The 18,540-nt window shown below is 48.1% G+C and overlaps 1 protein-coding gene across 1 annotated transcript in view; it reads right to left on the bottom strand.

The window, feature by feature from the left end:
• Positions 1-10,478, bottom strand: part of LOC309545759 (uncharacterized protein) — a 38,716-nt gene extending 28,238 nt beyond the window's left edge. The window contains exons 1-2 of the mRNA XM_082245110.1: positions 10,426-10,478; positions 8-489 (exon numbers count right to left, since the gene is read on the bottom strand). Of these exons, the coding sequence (XP_082101236.1) occupies positions 8-381 (374 nt within the window). The 5' untranslated portion in view covers positions 382-489; positions 10,426-10,478. The remainder of the gene's footprint in view (positions 1-7; positions 490-10,425) is intronic.
• Positions 10,479-18,540: the final 8,062 nt, after the last annotated feature.

The following is an 18,540-nucleotide window of genomic DNA, read 5'->3' as shown; positions in this document are numbered from 1 at the left end:
TCCTCACCTTTTGAATATCTCGTTCAGATCACCCTTACAAGCATTGGTGTCGGCCTCTCCCCGGTAGCCTTTGATGAGCGAGCTGTGGCGGAGTTGGCGTGCCAGGCTCTGTATGAAGTGCAGTGGGTCCAAACTGGCATGCGCGTGCGCCTGACAGAAGTGGTGTGCCAGGACACAGGAACCGAGGCGAGAGTTCTTCCCTGCCTCTGAAGACGGCCAGAGGATCTCCGTAGACAAGGCCGTCTTCCCTGCGCCAGGGGCCCCTGTGATTAGGATACCAGGGGCCCGCGCTCCCCCCAGCCCCTCCAGACAGTGTTGAAGCCTCTGTAAGACCCATTCTCGGCAGTAGAAAGGACGACCCCGCAGATCACTAGCCGTCATCTCTGCAGATGGTGACAGGCCATTGGCGGATGGAGCATCACGGGAAGGTAGGGCCGGAGTCCAGTGCCCAGGTTTTAGGATCCAGTGGGTGGCGGCATACAGACTGATCTGGGAAGGGGAATATAAAATACAGGTATCAGTCACCTGACCAACACTGATCATAATATAACACCACAGAGGGCATAATTAATGAACATAAAATTCTGTTCTTGTTCCGCCCCTCACTGCTTCCTCAGGGGAGGGGCGTATTAATATTTTACTGATCTATTGATCTGATTTGGCAGGTATGGGAGATGTATATTGATGAAGACATCTAGGGGGTGGCTATAGGTTGGGTATTCACTTATTGGTTGGTACATCTGGTTAAGTAGGTAGGTCTTGGCAAGGTTTTTTATACTGCATAGTTCTGGGTGGGTAGCTAGGTCTAAATGGGATATTTATACATGGGTTGGTAGATCTAGGTAGGTAGGTGGGCTTAGGCCAGGTAGTCATACATTGGCTGGTAGATTTGCGTGGGTACGTGGGTTTAGACAGGGTAATCATTCATTGGTTGATCTGGGTAAGCAGGTGGGACTACACAAGGCATTCATATATTAGTTGGTACATATGGGTAGGTAGGTGGATCTAGATGGGGTATTAATACATTGTTTGGTAGATCTGGGTGGGTAGGTGGGTCTAGGCCAAGTTTTCTTACATTGGTTTGTAGATCTGGGTAGGTAAGTGGGTCTAAACTAGGTATTAATTGGTTAATAGGTATGGGTGAGAAGGTGGCTATAGGTGAGGTTTTCATACTTTGATTGCTAGATCTGGGTGGGTAGGTGGGATATTTACACCTTGGTTGGTAAATCAGGGTAGGTAGGGGGGGGGGTCTAGGTGGGGTATTTTATTTGGTACATCTCGGTAGGTAGGTTGGTCTGGGCAGGAGATTTATGCATCGCTTTGGAGGATCTGGGTGGGTAGGTGGGTCTAGGCGGGGTATTCATACATTGGTAAATCTTGCTGGGCAGGGGGGGTTAAGGTGGAATATTAATACATTGGTCAGTAGATATAGGAGGGTAGGTGGGTCTAGGCCAGGAATTCATATATTGTTTGGTAGATCTTGGTAGGTAGCTGGGTCTAGGCAGGGTATTCATACATTGGGTGGTGGATCTGGGTGGGGAGATGGATCTAGGTGGGGTATTCATACATTGGTTGGTAGATCTGGGTGGGTAGGTGGGGTATTCATACATTGGTAGGTAGCTCTGGGTGGGTAGGTGGATCTAGGCAGGGTATTTATACATTGGCTGGTAAATTTGGGTGGGTAGGTGGAACTAGGTGGGGTATTCATACATTGGCTGGTAGATCTGGGTGGGTAGGTGGGGCATTTATACATTGGTTGGTAGATTCGGGTGGGTAGGTGGATCTAGGCAGGGTAGTCATACATTGGCTGGTAGATATGGGTGGGTAGGTGGGGTATTCATACATTGGTTGGTAGGTGGATCTAGGTGGGAGTATTCATACATTGGCTGGTAGATATGGATGGGTAGGTGGATCTAGGTGGGGTATTCATACATTGGTTGGTAGATATGGATGGGTAGGTGGATCTAGGTGGGGTATTCATACATTGGTTGGTAGAGCTGGATGGCTAGATGGATCTAGGTGGGGTATTCATACATTGACTGGTAGCTCTGGTTGGGTAGGTGGATCTGGGTGGGGTATTCATACATTGGTTGGTAGGTGGGTCTAGCTGGGGTAGTCATACATTGGTTTGTATATCTGTGTGGGAAGGTGGGTCTAGCTGGGGTAGTCATACATTGGTTGTTAGATTTGGGTGGGACTAGGTGGGGTAGTTATACATTGGTAGGTAGCTCTGGGTGGGTAGGTGGATATAGGCAGGGTATTTATACATTGGCTGGTAAATTTGGGTGGGTATGTGGAACTAGGTGGGGTATTCATACATTGGCTGGTAGATCTGGGTGGGTGAGTAGGTGGGGCATTTATACATTGGTTGGTAGATCCGGGTGGGTAGGTGGATCTAGGCAGGGTATTCATACATTGGCTGGTAGATATAGGTGGGTAGGTGGGGTATTCATACATTGGTTGGTAGGTGGATCTAGGTGGGGTATTCATACATTGACTGGTAGATCTGGGTGGGTAGGTGGATCTGGGTGGGGTATTCATACATTGGTTGGTAGGTGGGTCTAGCTGGGGTAGTCATACATTGGTTTGTATATCTGTGTGGGAAGGTGGGTCTAGCTGGGGTAGTCATACATTGGTTGTTAGATTTGGGTGGGACTAGGTGGGGTAGTTATACATTGGTTGGTAGATCTGTGTGGGTAGGTGGGTCTAGGTGGGGTAGTCGTACATTGGTTGGTAGATCTGGGTGGGTAGGTAGGTAAGTTTAGGTGGGGTAGTAATACATTGGTTGGTAGATCTGGGTGGGTAGGTGGGTCTGGCTGGGTAGGTGGGTCTGGGTGGAGTAGTCATACATTGGTTAGTGGGTCTGGGTGGGTAGGTGGGGTACTGATATAGTAATCAGAAGATTTAGATTGGTGGGTATAGTGATGTATTTATTGGTAGATCTGGGTGGGCAGTATAGAACGTGTATTGATATTCATTGATAGATCAGGATGTGCAGGTGCGGGAACGTATTGATATATTGATGGGTAGATATCAGTAGAAAGGTATAGGAGGAGTATTGATACCCTAATTAGTAGAGATGGGTAGGTGGTATACAATGAGTATTAAGTTATTGATTGATAGATCTGAATGTGCTGGCATAGGAGGTGTATTGATATACTGATTGATAGATCTGGATAGGCTTGCATATGAGGTGTATTGATATATATTGATTGATAGATCTGGATGTGCTGGTATAGAAGGTGTATTGATATACTGATTGATAGATCTAAATGTGCTGGCATAGGATGTGTATTGATATATTGATTGATAGATCTGGATGTGCTGGTATAGAAGGTGTATTGATATATTGATTGATGGATCTGCTGGTATAGAAGGTGATTTGATATATTGTTTGATAGATCTGAATGTGCTGGCATAGGTGGTGTATTGATATATTGAAAGTCATATGTAAAGGTATGAGGGATTTATTGATACCTTCATTGATTAGGTCTGGATGTACAGATATAAGAGGTGTATCGATAGATTGATAGATCTGGGTGGGTGGTAAAGAAGGTGTATTGATTTATTGATCAGTAGATCTTAGTGGGTGGTATAGGAGGTGTATTGATAGATCTGGGTGGGTGGTAAAGAAGTTGTATTGATTTATTGATCAGCAGATCTCAGTGGGTGGTATGGGAGGTGTAATGATTGATAGATTTGGGTGGGTAGTATAGGAAGTATATCAATTGATAGATCTGGGTGCGCAGGTAAAAAAGGGGTCCTGATACACTGATCAGCAGATCTGCATGTACAGGTATCAGAGGTGTATTGATATATTGATCCATATATCTGCATATACAGGCATTAAAATTATATTGATCAGCAGATGTGGGTGGTATAGGAAGTTTATAAATATATTGATCAGCAGATGTGGGTGGGTGGGTGGTATAGGAAGTGTATTGATATATTGATTGATAGATTTTGGTAGCTGGAATAGGAAATGTATTGATTGATAGACCTGGTGCGCAGGTACAAAGGGGTACTGGTAAATTGATCAGCAGGTCTGTATAGGGAGGTATATTGATTGATAGATCTGGGTGGGCAGGTAGAGAAGGGGTATTGATATATTGATTAGTAGTTCTGTAGGTATGTATAGATGGTTTATTGATTGATAGATCTTGGTGGACAGGTAGAGAAGAGGTATTGATATATCGGTTGTTAGACCTGAGGGTGTAGATACAGGATCGGTATTGATAATTAGACCTGGATGGCGGAGAGTGACAATATTGATAAGGACAGGGACTGGCAGCTCTGGGTGGGCTCGGTGCCGTCGCAGTGACGCCAGTATGCCACGCTGATATATGGTTTTATGGTCCCAGCAGATGTTTCTGTCACCTCTGGGGTCATAAACAGTTAAGAAGCAGCAGCAGCGATGGCAGGAAGTGCTCAGCAGACAAGACCAGACCCGTTCTGCAGACACACGTCAAGACATTCGGCCAGAGGGTGAGGAGGCGTGGGAGGGCGTGTAGGGTGTGACACCAGGAGATAGACGGTGCCAGGGTCACCAGAGTGACAACATATTATACCGGGGTCACTGAACCCACCAGAGTATTCCAGGCTTACAGGAGGACAACTGTCACTGCACAGAGGAAAGTGTACTGAGAACTGTCTGTCCTGCCCAACAGCCAATCACAATCACTTTCATTCTCTAACCGAGGAATCCGAGGCATGCTTAACTCTGATCAGTACAGACAGTCCTCAGTACTGACACTGTCATACAGAAGAAGTACAGAAAAGGGTTAATAGCTGGACAACAAAAGGGCAGAAGGCTGCAGAGGGGCATATAGGAAGGAGGGGGGAAGGGGGTATAAGAGGAAGTGGAGGGGTATCAGTAAGGATGGGGTTAAAGGGGCAGTTATACAGAGGCAGGTATGGTGGGGGTAGTGGGGGTATAGAATGGCATGGTGGGGTAGTAGAGGGGAGGGGCAGTTGGAGAAGATATGGGTATGATGGGGTAGTAGAGGGGTAGAAAATGGCATGGTGAGGTAGTGGGGGTATAGAATGGCATGGTGGGGTAGTAGAGAGGTAATTGGAATAGAAGGGGGTATGGTGGGGTAGTGGGGGGTATAGAACGGTATGGTGGGGTAGTATAGAGGAATAGAATGGCGTAGAGGGGTAGTATGGGTATAGAATGCCATGATGGGGTAGTGGGGGTATAGAATGTCATGGTGGGGTAGTGGAGGGAAGGGGTAGTTGGAGAAGATATGGGTATGGTGTGGTAGTAGAGGGGTAAAAAATAGCATGGTGGGGTAGTGGGGGTATAGAATGGCATGGTGGGGTAATAGAGAGGTAGTTGGAATAGAAAGGGGTATGGTGGGGTAGTGGGTGATATAGAACGGTATGGTGGGTTAGCATAGAGGAATAGAATGGCGTAGAGGGGTAGTATGGGTATAGAATGCCATGATGGGGTAGTGCGGGTATAGAATGGCATGGTGGGTAGTAGAGAGGTAGTTGGAATAATTAAGGGTATGGTGGGGGAAATAGCACGGCATGGTGGGGTAGTATAGGGGAATATAATAGCATGGCGGGCAGTAGAGGGGTAGTGGGGGTATAGAATGCCATGGTGGGCTAGTAGAGGGGTAGTTGGAATAGATAGGGGTATGCTGGGGTAGTAGGGGTATAGAATGGTATGGTGGGGTAGTAGAGGGGTAGTTGCAAAAGATAGGGGTATAGTGGGGTAGTGGGAGGTATAGAATGGCATGATGGGGTAGTAGAAGGGTAGTGCGGTCCAGAATGCCATGGTGGGGTAGTAGAAGGGTAGTGGTGCAGAATGCTATTGTGGGGTAGTGGGGGTACATAATGCCATGGTGGGGTAGTGGTGGTACATAATGCCATGGTGGGGTAGTGGGGGTATAGAATGGCATTGTGGGGTAGTAGAGGGGTAGTTGCAATAGATAGGGGTATGGTGGGGTAGTGGGGGGTATAGAATGGCATGATGACGTAGTAGAAGGGTAGTGGGGTCCAGAATGCCATGGTGGGGTAGAGAATGCCATGTGGGGTACTGGGGGTATAGAATGCCACAATGGATTAATAGTGAGGTATTAAAGTAGATGGGGCATGGTGGGGGAAGCAGTAGATTAGTTGGGGTATGGTGAGGGTAGTAGTAGAGCAGTGGGGGTAGTGGTGGAGTGGACGGGGGAGGGGGGGAGTAGTAGAGTAGTAGTAGAGTATATAGGGGGAGTAGTAGTAGAGTAAAAAGGGGGGGGGAGTAGTACTAAAGTAGTGAGGGTAGTAGTGGAGTAGATGGGGGGGGGGGGGAGTGGTAGTAGCGTGGATGGGGATAGAAGTAGTAGAGTAGATGAGGGGAGGTATAAGTAGCGTAGTGGAGTGGATTGGGGGGGGGGGGGGAGTAGTAGTAGAGTAGATGGGTGGATGGGGGGAGTAGTAGTAGAGTAGATGGGGGGAGTAGTAGTAGAGTAGATGGGGGGTAGTAGTAGAGTAGTGTGGGGGGGGGGGGAGTAGTAAAGTACAGAAGTGTGGGTAGCAGTGGAGTAGATGGGGGGAGTAGTAGTACAGTAGATGGGGGAGTAGTAGTGGTAGTACAGTAGATGGGGGGGGAGTAGTAGTGGTAGTACAGTAGATGAGGGGGGGGTAGTAGTACAGTAGATTGGGGGGAGTAGTACAGTAGATGGAGAGGAGTATTAGTAGTACAGTAGATGGGGGGGGGGGTAGTAAAGTAGATGGGGCGTAATAGTAGTACAGTAGTTTGGTAAGGAGTAGTAGTACAGTAGATAGGGGGAGTAGTAGTATTACAGTAGATGGGGGAGGAGTAGTAGTACAGTAGATGGGGGGTAATAGTAGTACAGTAGATTGGTAAGAAGTAGTAGTACAGTAGATGGAAGGAGTAGTAGTACAGTAAATGGGGGGAGTAGTAGTACAGTAGATGGAGAGGAGTATTAGTAGTACAGTAGATGGGGGAGGAGTAGTAGTAAAGTAGATTGGTAAGAAGTAGTAGTGCAGTGGATGGGGGGAGTAGTAGTACAGTAGATGGGGGAGTAGTAGTACAGTAGATGGGGGAGTAGTAGTACACTAGATGGTGGGAGAAGTAGTACAGTAGATGGAAGATTAGTAGTACAGTAGATGGGGGAGTAGTAGTAGTACAGTAGTTGGGGGGAGTAGTAGTGGTACAGTAGATGGGGGGAGTAGTAGTACAGTGGATGGAGGGAGTGGTAGTACAGTAGATGGAGAGGAGTATTAATAGTACAGTAGATGGGGGGGGGGGGGTAATAGTAGTACAGTAGATTGGTAAGGAGTAGTAGTACAGTAGATGGTGGGAGAAGTAGTACAGTAGATGGAAGATTAGTAGTACAGTAGTTGGGGGGAGTAGTAGTGGTACAGTAGATGGGGGGAGTAGTAGTAGTAGTACAGTAGTTGGGTGGAGTAGTAGTACAGTGGATGGTGGGAGTAGTAGTAGTACAGAAGATGGGTGGAGTAGTGGTAGTACAGTAGATGGGGAGTAGTAGTACAGTGGATGGTGGGAGTAGTAGTAGTACAGAAGATGGGTGGAGTAGTGGTAGTACAGTAGATGGGGAGTAGTAGTACAGTGGATGGTGGGAGTAGTAGTAGTACAGAAGATGGGTGGAGTAGTGGTAGTACAGTAGATGGGGAGTAGTAGTACAGTGGATAGTGGGAGTAGTAGTACAGTAGATGGTGGTAGTAGTAGTAGTACAGTAGATGGGGGAGTAGTAGTAGTACAGTAGGGTGGTGGTAGTAGTACAGTGGATGGGGGAAGTAGTAGTAGTACAGTAGATGGGAGTAGTAGTAGTACAGTAGATGGGGGGAGTAGTAGTAGTACAGTAGATGGTGGTAGTAATAGTACAGTAGATGGTGGTAGTAGTAGTACAGTAGATGGTGGTAGTAGTAGTACAGTGGATGGTGGTAGTAGTAGTAGTACAGTAGATGGGAGTAGTAGTAGTACAGTGGATGGTGGTAGTAGTAGTACAGTACATGGTGGTAGTAGTAGTACAGTGGATGGGGCGAGTAGTAGTAGGGTGGTAGTAGTACAGTGGATGGGGGGAGTAGTAGTACAGTAGATGGTGGTAGTAGTAGTACAGTAGATGGTGGTAGTAGTAGTACAGTGGATGGTGGTAGTAGTAGCAGTACAGTAGATGGGAGTAGTAGTAGTACAGTGGATGGTGGTAGTAGTAGTACAGTACATGGTGGTAGTAGTAGTACAATGGATGGGGCGAGTAGTAGTAGGGTGGTAGTAGTACAGTGGATGGGGAGAGTAGTAGTAGTACAGTAGATGGGGGGGAGTAGTAGTAGTGCAGTAGATGGGGGAGTAGTAGTAGAACAGTAGATGGGGGAGTAGTAGTAGAACAGTAGATGGGGGTAGTAGTAGTACAGTAGATGGGAAGGAAGTAGTACAGTAGGGTGGTGGTAGTAGTAGTACAGTAGATGGTGGGAGTAGTAGTAGGGTGGTAGTAGTAGTACAGTAGATGGTGGGAGTAGTAGTACAGTGGGGTGGTAGTAGTACAGTAGATGGTGGGAGTAGTAGTAGGGTGGTAGTAGTAGTACAGTGGATGGGGGAAGTAGTAGTAGGGTGGTAGTAGTACAGTGGATGGGAGGGAGTAGTAGTAGTAGTACAGTAGATGGGGGGAGTAGTAGTAGTACAATAGATGGTGGGAGTAGTAGTAGTGTAGTAGATGGTGGGAGTAGTAGTAGTAGTGCAGTAGATGGGGGGAGTAGTAGTAGGGTGGTAGTAGTACAGTGGATGGGGGGGAGTAGTAGTAGTACAGTAGATGGGGGCAGTAGTAGTAGTACAGTGGATGGTGGGAGTAGTAGTAGTACAGTAGATGGGGGGGGGGAGTAGTAGTAGTACAGTGGATGGTGGGAGTAGTAGTAGTGCAGTAGATGGTGGTGGTAGTAGTACAGTGGATGGTGGGAGTAGTAGTAGTACAGTAGATGGGGGGAGTAGTAGTAGTACAGTAGATGGGGGGAGTAGTAGTAGTACAGTAGGGTGGTGGTAGTAGTAGTACAGTAGATGGTGGGAGTAGTAGTAGTAGTACAGTAGATGGTGGGAGTAGTAGTAGTACAGTAGATGGTGGGAGTAGTAGTACAGTAGGGTGGTGGTGGTAGTAGTAGTACAGTAGATGGGGGGAGTAGTAGTAGGGTGGTAGTAGTAGTGCAGTGGATGGGAGGGGAGGGGAGTAGTAGTAGTACAGTAGATGGGGGGAGTAGTAGTAGTACAGTAGATGGGGGGAGCAGTAGTAGTACAGTAGATGGGGGGAGTAGTAGTGCAGTTGGGGAGTAGTAGTAGGGGGGTAGTAGTAGTACAGTAGATGGGGGGAGTAGTAGTGCAGTGGATGGGGGGAGTAGTACAGTAGGGTAGTACAGTAGATGGGAGTAGTAGTAGGGTGGTGGTAGTAGTAGTACAGTAGATGGGGGGAGTAGTAGTAGGGTGGTAGTAGTAGTACAGTGGATGGGGGGAGTAGTACTACAGTAGGGTGGTAGTAGTACAGTGGATGGTGGTAGTAGTAGTACAGTAGATGGGGGGGGGGGAGTAGTAGTAGTAGAGTGGATGGTGGGAGTAGTAGTAGTGCAGTAGATGGTGGTGGTAGTAGTACAGTGGATGGTGGGAGTAGTAGTAGTACAGTAGATGGGGGGAGTAGTAGTAGTACAGTAGATGGGGGGAGTAGTAGTAGTACAGTAGATGGTGGGAGTAGTAGTAGTACAGTAGATGGTGGGAGTAGTAGTACAGTAGGGTGGTGGTGGTAGTAGTAGTAGTAGTACAGTAGATGGGGGGAGTAGTAGTAGGGTGGTAGTAGTAGTGCAGTGGATGGGAGGGGAGGGGAGGGGAGTAGTAGTAGTACAGTAGATGGGGGGGAGTAGTAGTAGTACAGTAGATGGGGGGAGCAGTAGTAGTACAGTAGATGGGGGGAGTAGTAGTACAGTTGGGGAGTAGTAGTAGGGGGGTAGTAGTACAGTAGATGGGGGGAGTAGTAGTGCAGTGGATGGGGGGAGTAGTACAGTAGGGTAGTACAGTAGATGGGAGTAGTAGTAGGGTGGTGGTAGTAGTAGTACAGTAGATGGGGGGAGTAGTAGTAGGGTGGTAGTAGTAGTACAGTGGATGGGGGGAGTAGTACTACAGTAGGGTGGTAGTAGTACAGTGGATGGTGGTAGTAGTAGTACAGTAGATGGGGGGAGTAGTAGTACAGTAGGGTGGTAGTAGTACAGTGGATGGTGGTAGTAGTAGTACAGTAGATGGGGGGAGTAGTAGTACAGTAGGGTGGTAGTAGTACAGTGGATGGTGGTAGTAGTAGTACAGTAGATGGGGGGAGTAGTAGTACAGTAGGGTGGTAGTAGTACAGTGGATGGTGGTAGTAGTAGTACAGTAGATGGGGGGAGTAGTAGTACAGTAGGGTGGTAGTAGTACTCTCTCACCTGTCCCGGTTCCCCCTCCTCTGCACTGAGAGCTCAGCCAGATCCGCCCCGCAGACCGACACCGACCCTCCGCACCCCGCACCCTCCTCTCCTCCCCTCCCCACCTCTCCGTCTCTCGGGCAGTGGGCGGGGTCGCTCCGCCTCTCTCTCATTCCTGTACAACCAGCTCTGACTCAGCGCCCGGGGGCCCCTCACCCTGCAACTCCCATTCCCTCCACCAGAGGGCGCCCGCCCGTCTTCCTTCTGCAATACACACAGCGCTGTGCAAAGTATATCTCCTTCCGCCAGAGGGCGCCGCTACTACACATCTCCATGTGTTCTCTGTACAGCACTGCGGTATATGTCAGAGATATATACATGTATAACAGGGGTAATGAATTAAAATTCAAGGAGGTCCGGTCGCTAAAATTTTCTTTGGGCCGAGGTCCAAATCTGAAGTCTGAGCTATGACTCAGAAAGATGGGCAAAACAAAACGTGTCCATCAGTGTGCCCTCTAACATAAAATAAGGGGCACGCTGATGAGCACATTTTATGTTAGGGGGCACGCTGATGAGCACATTTTATGTTAGGGGGCACGCTGATGGGCACATTTTATGTTAGGGGGCACGCTGATGGGCACATTTTATGTTAGGGGGCACGCTGATGGGCACATTTTATGTTAGGGGGCACGCTGATGAGCACATTTTATGTTAGGGGGCACGCTGATGGGCACATTTTATGTTAGGGGGCACGCTGATGAGCACATTTTATGTTAGGGGGCACACTGATGAGCACATTTTATGTTAGGGGGCACACTGATGGGCACATTTTATGTTAGGGGGCACGCTGATGGGCACATTTTATGTTAGGGGGCACGCTGATGGGCACATTTTATGTTAGGGGGCACGCTGATGGGCACATTTTATGTTAGGGGGCACGCTGATGGGCACATTTTATGTTAGGGGGCACGCTGATGGGCAAAACAAAACATTTAAATCAGCGTTGCTCTTAACATAAAATATGCTCATCAGCATGTCCCTTAGCATAAAATAAGGGGCACGCTGATGGGCACATTTTATGTCAAGGGAGCACTCTGTTGGGCACAATTTTTTTTCTTTTTTTTTAAGGGGCACTTTATAGGGCACTCTAATAAGCATGGCAAAATATGGCAACATATGGCAAAATATGCCAGTCTGCACACTAATGCTTGTGCAGCTACCGTATTCTCCCCCAAATGTGCTCCACATACCTGAACTGCAGCCTGAGCCAGGTCGGAGCCAAAAGTCGCGAACAGGGGGGCGGGGCGTGCACATAGTGTCACGCCCTAGCTCGCTGGACCGAGTGTGAAGGAGCCGCAGTCAGGAGCAGGGGGCGGGACGCACGCGTGACGTCACGCCCCCTACTCGCGGCCGGACAGGACACCGGCGGCGTGTGAGCAGGGAGCCGGGAGCCGCAATGAGGAAGGGGACTGAAGGACTCCTAGGTAGCGGGCTCGCGGTCCGGGCGGAAGCATCGCGCGGGCCGCCAATGGACCGCGGGCCGCCTTTTAGTGACCACCGATGTAGTGTGTGACTGTGGGGGAGGGGACATTAGAGTGTAAGCTCCTCTGGTATAGAGACTGATGTGATTGGCTCAGTGATCTCTGTACAGCACTGTGGTATATGTCAGAGTTACAGTATCTCAAAAAGTAAGTACACCCCTCACATTTGTGTAAATATTTTATTCTATCTTTTCATGTGACAACACTGAAGAAATGACACTTTGCTACAATGTAAAGTAGTGAGTGTACAGCTTGTATAACAGTGTAAATTTACTGTCCCCTCAAACTAACTCAACACACAGCCATTAATGTCTAAACCGCTGGCAACAAAAGTGAGTACACCCCTAAGTGACAATGTCCAAATTGGGCCCAGAGTGTCAATATTTTGTGTGACCACCATTATTTTCCAGCACTGCCTTAACCCTCTTGGGCATGGAGTTCACCAGAGCTTCACAGGTTGCCACTGGAGTCCTCTTCCCCTCCTCCATGATGACATCACAGAGCTGGTGGATGTTAGAGACCTTGCGCTCCTCCACCTTCTGTTTGAGGATGCCCCACAGATGCTCAATAGGGTTTAGGTCTGGAGACATGCTTGGCCAGTCCATCACCTTTACCCTCAGCATCTTTAGCAAGGCAGTGGTCGTCTTGGAGGTGTTTGGGGTCGTTATGTTGGAATACTGCCCTGCCCCCCAGTCTCTGAAGGGAGGGGACCATGCTCTGCTTCAGTATGTCACAGTACATGTTGGCATTCATGGTTCCCTCAATGAACTGTAGCTCCCCAGTGCCGGCAGCACTCATGCAGCCCCAGACCATGACACTCCCACCACCATGCTTGACTGTAGGAAGACACACTTGTCTTTGTACTCCTCACCTGGTTGTCGCCACACACGCCTGACACCATATGTACCAATTACGTTTATCTTGATCTCATCAGAGCACAGGAGATGGTTCCAGTAATCCATGTCCTTAGTCTGCTTGTCTTCAGCAAACTGTTTGTGCGCTTTCTTGTCCATCATCTTTAGAAGAGGCTTCCTTCTGGGATGACAGCCATGCAGACCAGTTTGATGCAGTGTGCGGCGTATGGTCTGAGCACTGACAGGCCGACCCCTCCCCCACCCCTTCAACCTCTGCAGCAATGCTGGCAGCACTCATACGTCTATTTCCCAAAGACAACCTCTGGATATGACGCTGAGCACGTGCACTCAACTCCTTTGGTGGACCATGGTGAGGTCTGTTCTGAGTGGATCCTGTCCTGTTAAACCCCTGTATGGCCACCATGCTGCAGCTCAGTTTCAGGGTCTTGGCAATCTTCTTATAGCCTAGGCCATCTTTATGTAGAGCGACAATTCTTTTATTCAGATCCTCAGAGAGTTCTTTGCCATGAGGTGCCATGTTGAACTTCCAGGGACCAGTATGAGAGAGTGAGAGCGATAACACCAAATGTAACACACCTGCTCCCCATTCACACCTGAGACCTTGTAACACTAACGAGTCACATGACACCGGGGAGGGAAAATGGCTAATTGGGCCCAATTTGGACATTTTCACTTAGGGGTGTACTCACTTTTGTTGCCAGTGGTTTAGACATTAATGGCTGTGTGTTGAGTTATTTTGAGGGGACAGCAAATTTACACTGTTATACAAGCTGTACACTCACTACTTTACATTGTAGCAAAGTGTCATTTCTTCAGTGTTGTCACATGAAAAGATAGAATAAAATATTTACAAAAATGTGAGGGGTGTACTTACTTTTGTGGGATACTGTAAATGTATAATAATAATAGTGTGTGACTGTGGGGGAGGGAGGGGTCATTAGAGTGTAAGCTCCTCTAGTACAGAGACTGAAGTGACTCTGGGGGAGGGGACATTAGAGTGTAAGCTCCTCTGGTACAGAGACTGATGTGACTGTGGGGGAGGGGACATTAGAGTGTAAGCTCCTCTGGTACAGAGACTGATGTGACTGTGGGGGAGGGGACATTAGAGTGTAAGCTCCTCTGGTACAGAGACTGATGTGATTGGCTCAGTGATCTCTGTACAGCACTGCAGTATATGTCAGATATATAAATGTATAATAATAATAGTGTGTGACTGTGGGGGGAGGGGACATTAGAGTGTAAGCTCCTCTGGTACAGAGATTGATGTGACTGTAGGGGACATTAGAGTGTAAGCTCCTCTGCTACAGAGACTGATGTGACTGTGGGGGGACATTAGAGTGTAAGCTCCTCTGGTACAGAGACTGATGTGACTGTGGGGGGAGGGGACATTAGAGTGTAAGCTCCTCTGGTACAGAGACTGATGTGACTGTGGGGGAGGGGACATTAGAGTGTAAGCTCCTCTGGTACAGAGATGGATGTGACTGTGGGGGAGGGGACATTAGAGTGTAAGCTCCTCTGGTACAGAGACTGATGTGACTGTGGGGGGGGGGGACATTAGAGTGTAAGCTCCTCTGATACAGAGACTGATGTGACTGTGGGGGAGGGGACATTAGAGTGTAAGCTCCTCTGGTACAGAGACTGATATGACTGTGGGGGGGGGGGGGACAGTAGAGTGTAAGCTCCTCTGGTACAGAGACTGATGTGACTGTGGGGGGGGACATTAGAGTGTAAGCTCCTCTGGTACAGAGACTGATGTGACTGTGGGGGGGGACATTAGAGTGTAAGCTCCTCTGGTACAGAGATTGATGTGACTGTAGGGGACATTAGAGTGTAAGCTCCTCTGCTACAGAGACTGATGTGACTGTGGGGGGACATTAGAGTGTAAGCTCCTCTGGTACAGAGACTGATGTGACTGTGGGGGGAGGGGACATTAGAGTGTAAGCTCCTCTGGTATAAAGACTGATGTGACTGTGGGGGAGGGGGCATTAGAGTGTAAGCTCCTCTGGTATAAAGACTGATGTGACTGTGGGGGGGGGGGGACATTAGAGTGTAAGCTCCTCTGGTATAAAGACTGATGTGACTGTGGGTGAGGGGACATTAGAGTGTAAGCTCCTTTGGTACAGAGACTGATGTGACTGTGGGGGAGGGGGCATTAGAGTGTAAGCTCCTCTGGTACAGAGACTGATGTGACTGTGGGGGAGGGGACATTAGAGTGTAAGCTCCACTGGTATAAAGACTGATGTGACTGTGGGTGAGGGGACATTAGAGTGTAAGCTCCTTTGGTACAGAGACTGATGTGACTGTGGGGGAGGGGACATTAGAGTGTAAGCTCCTCTGGTACAGAGACTGATGTGACTGTGGGGGAGGGGACATTAGAGTGTAAGCTCCTCTGGTACAGAGATGGATGTGACTGTGGGGGAGGGGACATTAGAGTGTAAGCTCCTCTGGTACAGAGACTGATGTGACTGTGGGGGGGGGGGGGACATTAGAGTGTAAGCTCCTCTGGTGCAGAGACTGATGTGACTGTGGGGGAGAGGACATTAGAGTGTAAGCTCCTCTGGTACAGAGATTGATGTGACTGTAGGGGACATTAGAGTGTAAGCTCCTGCGGTATATGTCAGAGATATAGAAGTAGATGTTGTGTAGAGGTGGGTGATGGCGGGTCTGGCGGTGTACAGAGGATGTTTGGTCCCCGGTGGGACAGACTCGTCCATTCACAGGCAGAGAACAATGTGAGGCCCCGGCATGTTCCGGATAATTATAGAAGATCCTGGAGACGGATCCAGCGGCAGCTGTCAGCGGGGAGGAAGTGTCTTCACCAACAAACTATTTCTTGTCTTTTGTCCACGGCGAACGTTTAACCCCTTCCTACCCAGCCGCCGGGCTGACACTGCTCATCACCATGCGGGACGGCGCCAAACCTCACCAGGAAAAATGTTGCACTTTGAAAAAAGAATAAATGAAAACAACAATCGAATGTGCAAGAAAAGTGTAAGAAATATACTCAGTATAGAATAGTAACAATATGTATCGAATATATTCCTTATAGAATCATCACATTGTGGGCGGAGATTTACTAATAATGAGCTCTCAGAATCTGGTGCAGCTCTGCATGGGAGCCAATCAGCTCTGTACACAGATTGTATATACATTGCCCCCCCCCCCCCCCCAGTAAGGCATTTCCTGCATGTGTGATTGGCTCACTGTTTTTCCCAGAAGTCTGCACTAAGATACAATTTAAGTTTTGGGCATCCCCTACAACAAAACTTCATTTTTAGTGAGATACTCCCAAAGGGGAATTATGTCTAAAGAGATGCAGACCCTGCAACTTTCCTCATTAGAACCCTGCAGGTGCAGCACGTGATTAGTAATTATCTATACACAAGTATATCTGGGTGGGTATATAGGTGTGTAGGAGTATATTTATGTGTGTATAGAAGATGTATTGATATATTGATCAGTAGATCTGGGTGGGAATATAGGTGTGTAGGAGTATATACTGTAGGTGGGCGTATAGGAGATGTATAGATATATTGATCAGTAGATGTAGGTAGGCAAGTGCAGAATGGAAATTTATATATTGACCAGTAGATCTAGGTGGGTATATAGGTGTGTAGGAGTATATAAGTGGGCGTATAGGAGATGTATATACAGTGCCTTGCGAAAGTATTCAGCCCCCTTGAACTTTGCAACCTTTTGCCACATTTCAGGCTTCAAACATAAAGATATAAAACTGTAATTTTTTGTGAAGAATCAACAACAAGTGGGACACAATCATGAAGTGGAACGAAATTTATTGGATATTTCAAACTTTGTTAACAAATAAAAAATGAAAAATTGGGCGTGCAAAATTATTCAGCCCCTTTACTTTCAGTGCAGCAAACTCTCTCCAGAAGTTCAGTGAGGATCTCTGAATGATCCAATGTTGACCTAAATGACTAATGATGATAAATAGAATCCACCTGTGTGTAATCAAGTCTCTGTATAAATGCACCTGCACTGTGATAGTCTCAGAGGTCCGTTTAAAGCGCAGAGAGCATCATGAAGAACAAGGAACACACCAGGCAGGTCCGAGGTACTGTTGTGGAGAAGTTTAAAGCCAGGTTTGGATACAAAAAGATTTCCCAAGCTTTAAACATCCCAAGGAGCACTGTGCAAGCGATAATATTGAAATGGAAGGAGTATCAGACCACTGATAGGGGCTAACTGGGGGTGATGGGGGGTATTTTGGAGTAGTAGTGGGGTAGTTGGAGTGATGAGGGATATTGTTGGGTAGCAGTGGAGTAGTTGGGGTGAGGAGGGGTATGGTAGAGTAGTAGTGGGGTAGTTGGGGTGATGAGGGGTATGGTGGAGTAGCAGTGGAGTAGTTGGGGTGATGAGGGGTATGGTGGAGTAGCAGTGGAGTAGTTGGGGTGATGAGGGGTATGGTGGAGTAGCAGTGGAGTAGTTGGGGTGATGAGGGGTATGGTGGAGTAGTAGTGGAGTAGTTGGGATGATGAGGGGTATGGTGGAGTAGTAGTGGGGTAGTTGGAGTGATGAGGGGTATTGTTGGGTAGCAGTGGAGTAGTTGGTGTGATGAGGGGTATGGTGGAGTAATAGTGGGGTAGTTGGGGTGATGAGGGGTATGGTGGAGTAGTAGTGGAGTAGTTGGGGTGATGAGGGGTATGGTGGAGTAGTAATGGGATAATTGGGGTGATGAGGGGTATGGTGGAGTAGTAGTGGGGTATTTGGGGTGATGAGGGGTATGGTGGAGTAGTAGTGGGATAATTGGGGTGATTAGGGGTGTTTTGGAGTATTAGTGGGGTAGTCGGGGTGATGGGGGGTATGGTGGAGTAGTAGTAGCGGGGTAATTGGGGTGATTAGGGGTATTTTGGAGTATTAGCAGGGTAGTTGGGGTGATGAGGGGTATGGTGGAGTAGTAGTGGGGTAGTTGGGATGATGAGGGGTATTGTGAAGTAGTAGTGGAGTAGTTGGGGTGATGAGGGGTATGGTGGAGTAGTAGTGGAGTAGTTGGGATGATGAGGGGTATGGTGGAGTAGTAATGGGGTAGTTGGAGTGATGAGGGGTACGGTGGGGTAGTAGCGTAGTTGGGGTGATGAGGAGTATGGTGGAGTAATAGTGGGGTAGTTGGGGTGATGAGGGATATGGTGGAGTAGTAGTGGAGTAGTTGGGGTGATGAGGGGTATGGTGGAGTAGTAATGGGATAATTGGGGTGATAAGGAGTATGGTGGAGTAATAGTGGAGTAGTTGGGGTGATGAGGGGTATGGTGGAGTAGTAGTGGAGTAGTTGGGGTGATGAGGGGTATGGTGGAGTAATAATGGGAGTAGTAATGGGATAATTGGGGTGATGAGGGGTATGGTGGAGTAGTAGTGGGGTATTTGGGGTGATGAGGGGTATGGTGGAGTAGTAGTGGGATAATTGGGGTGATTAGGGGTATGGTGGAGTAGTAATGGAATAATTGGGGTGATTAGGGGTATGGTGGAGTAGTAGTGGGGTATTTGGGGTGATGAGGGGTATGGTGGAGTAGTAGTGGGATAATTGGGGTGATTAGGGGTGTTTTGGAGTATTAGTGGGGTAGTCGGGGTGATGGGGGGTATGGTGGAGTAGTAGTAGCGGGGTAATTGGGGTGATTAGGGGTATTTTGGAGTATTAGCAGGGTAGTTGGGGTGGTGATGGGTATGGTGGAGTAGTAGTGGAGTAGTTGGGGTGATGAGGGGTA

The sequence above is a fragment of the Pelophylax lessonae genome (assembly GCF_965119305.1).
Source record: "Pelophylax lessonae genome assembly, chromosome: 2".
Taxonomy (NCBI): Eukaryota; Metazoa; Chordata; class Amphibia; order Anura; family Ranidae; genus Pelophylax; species Pelophylax lessonae.
This window is presented reverse-complemented; position numbering and strand designations above follow the sequence as displayed.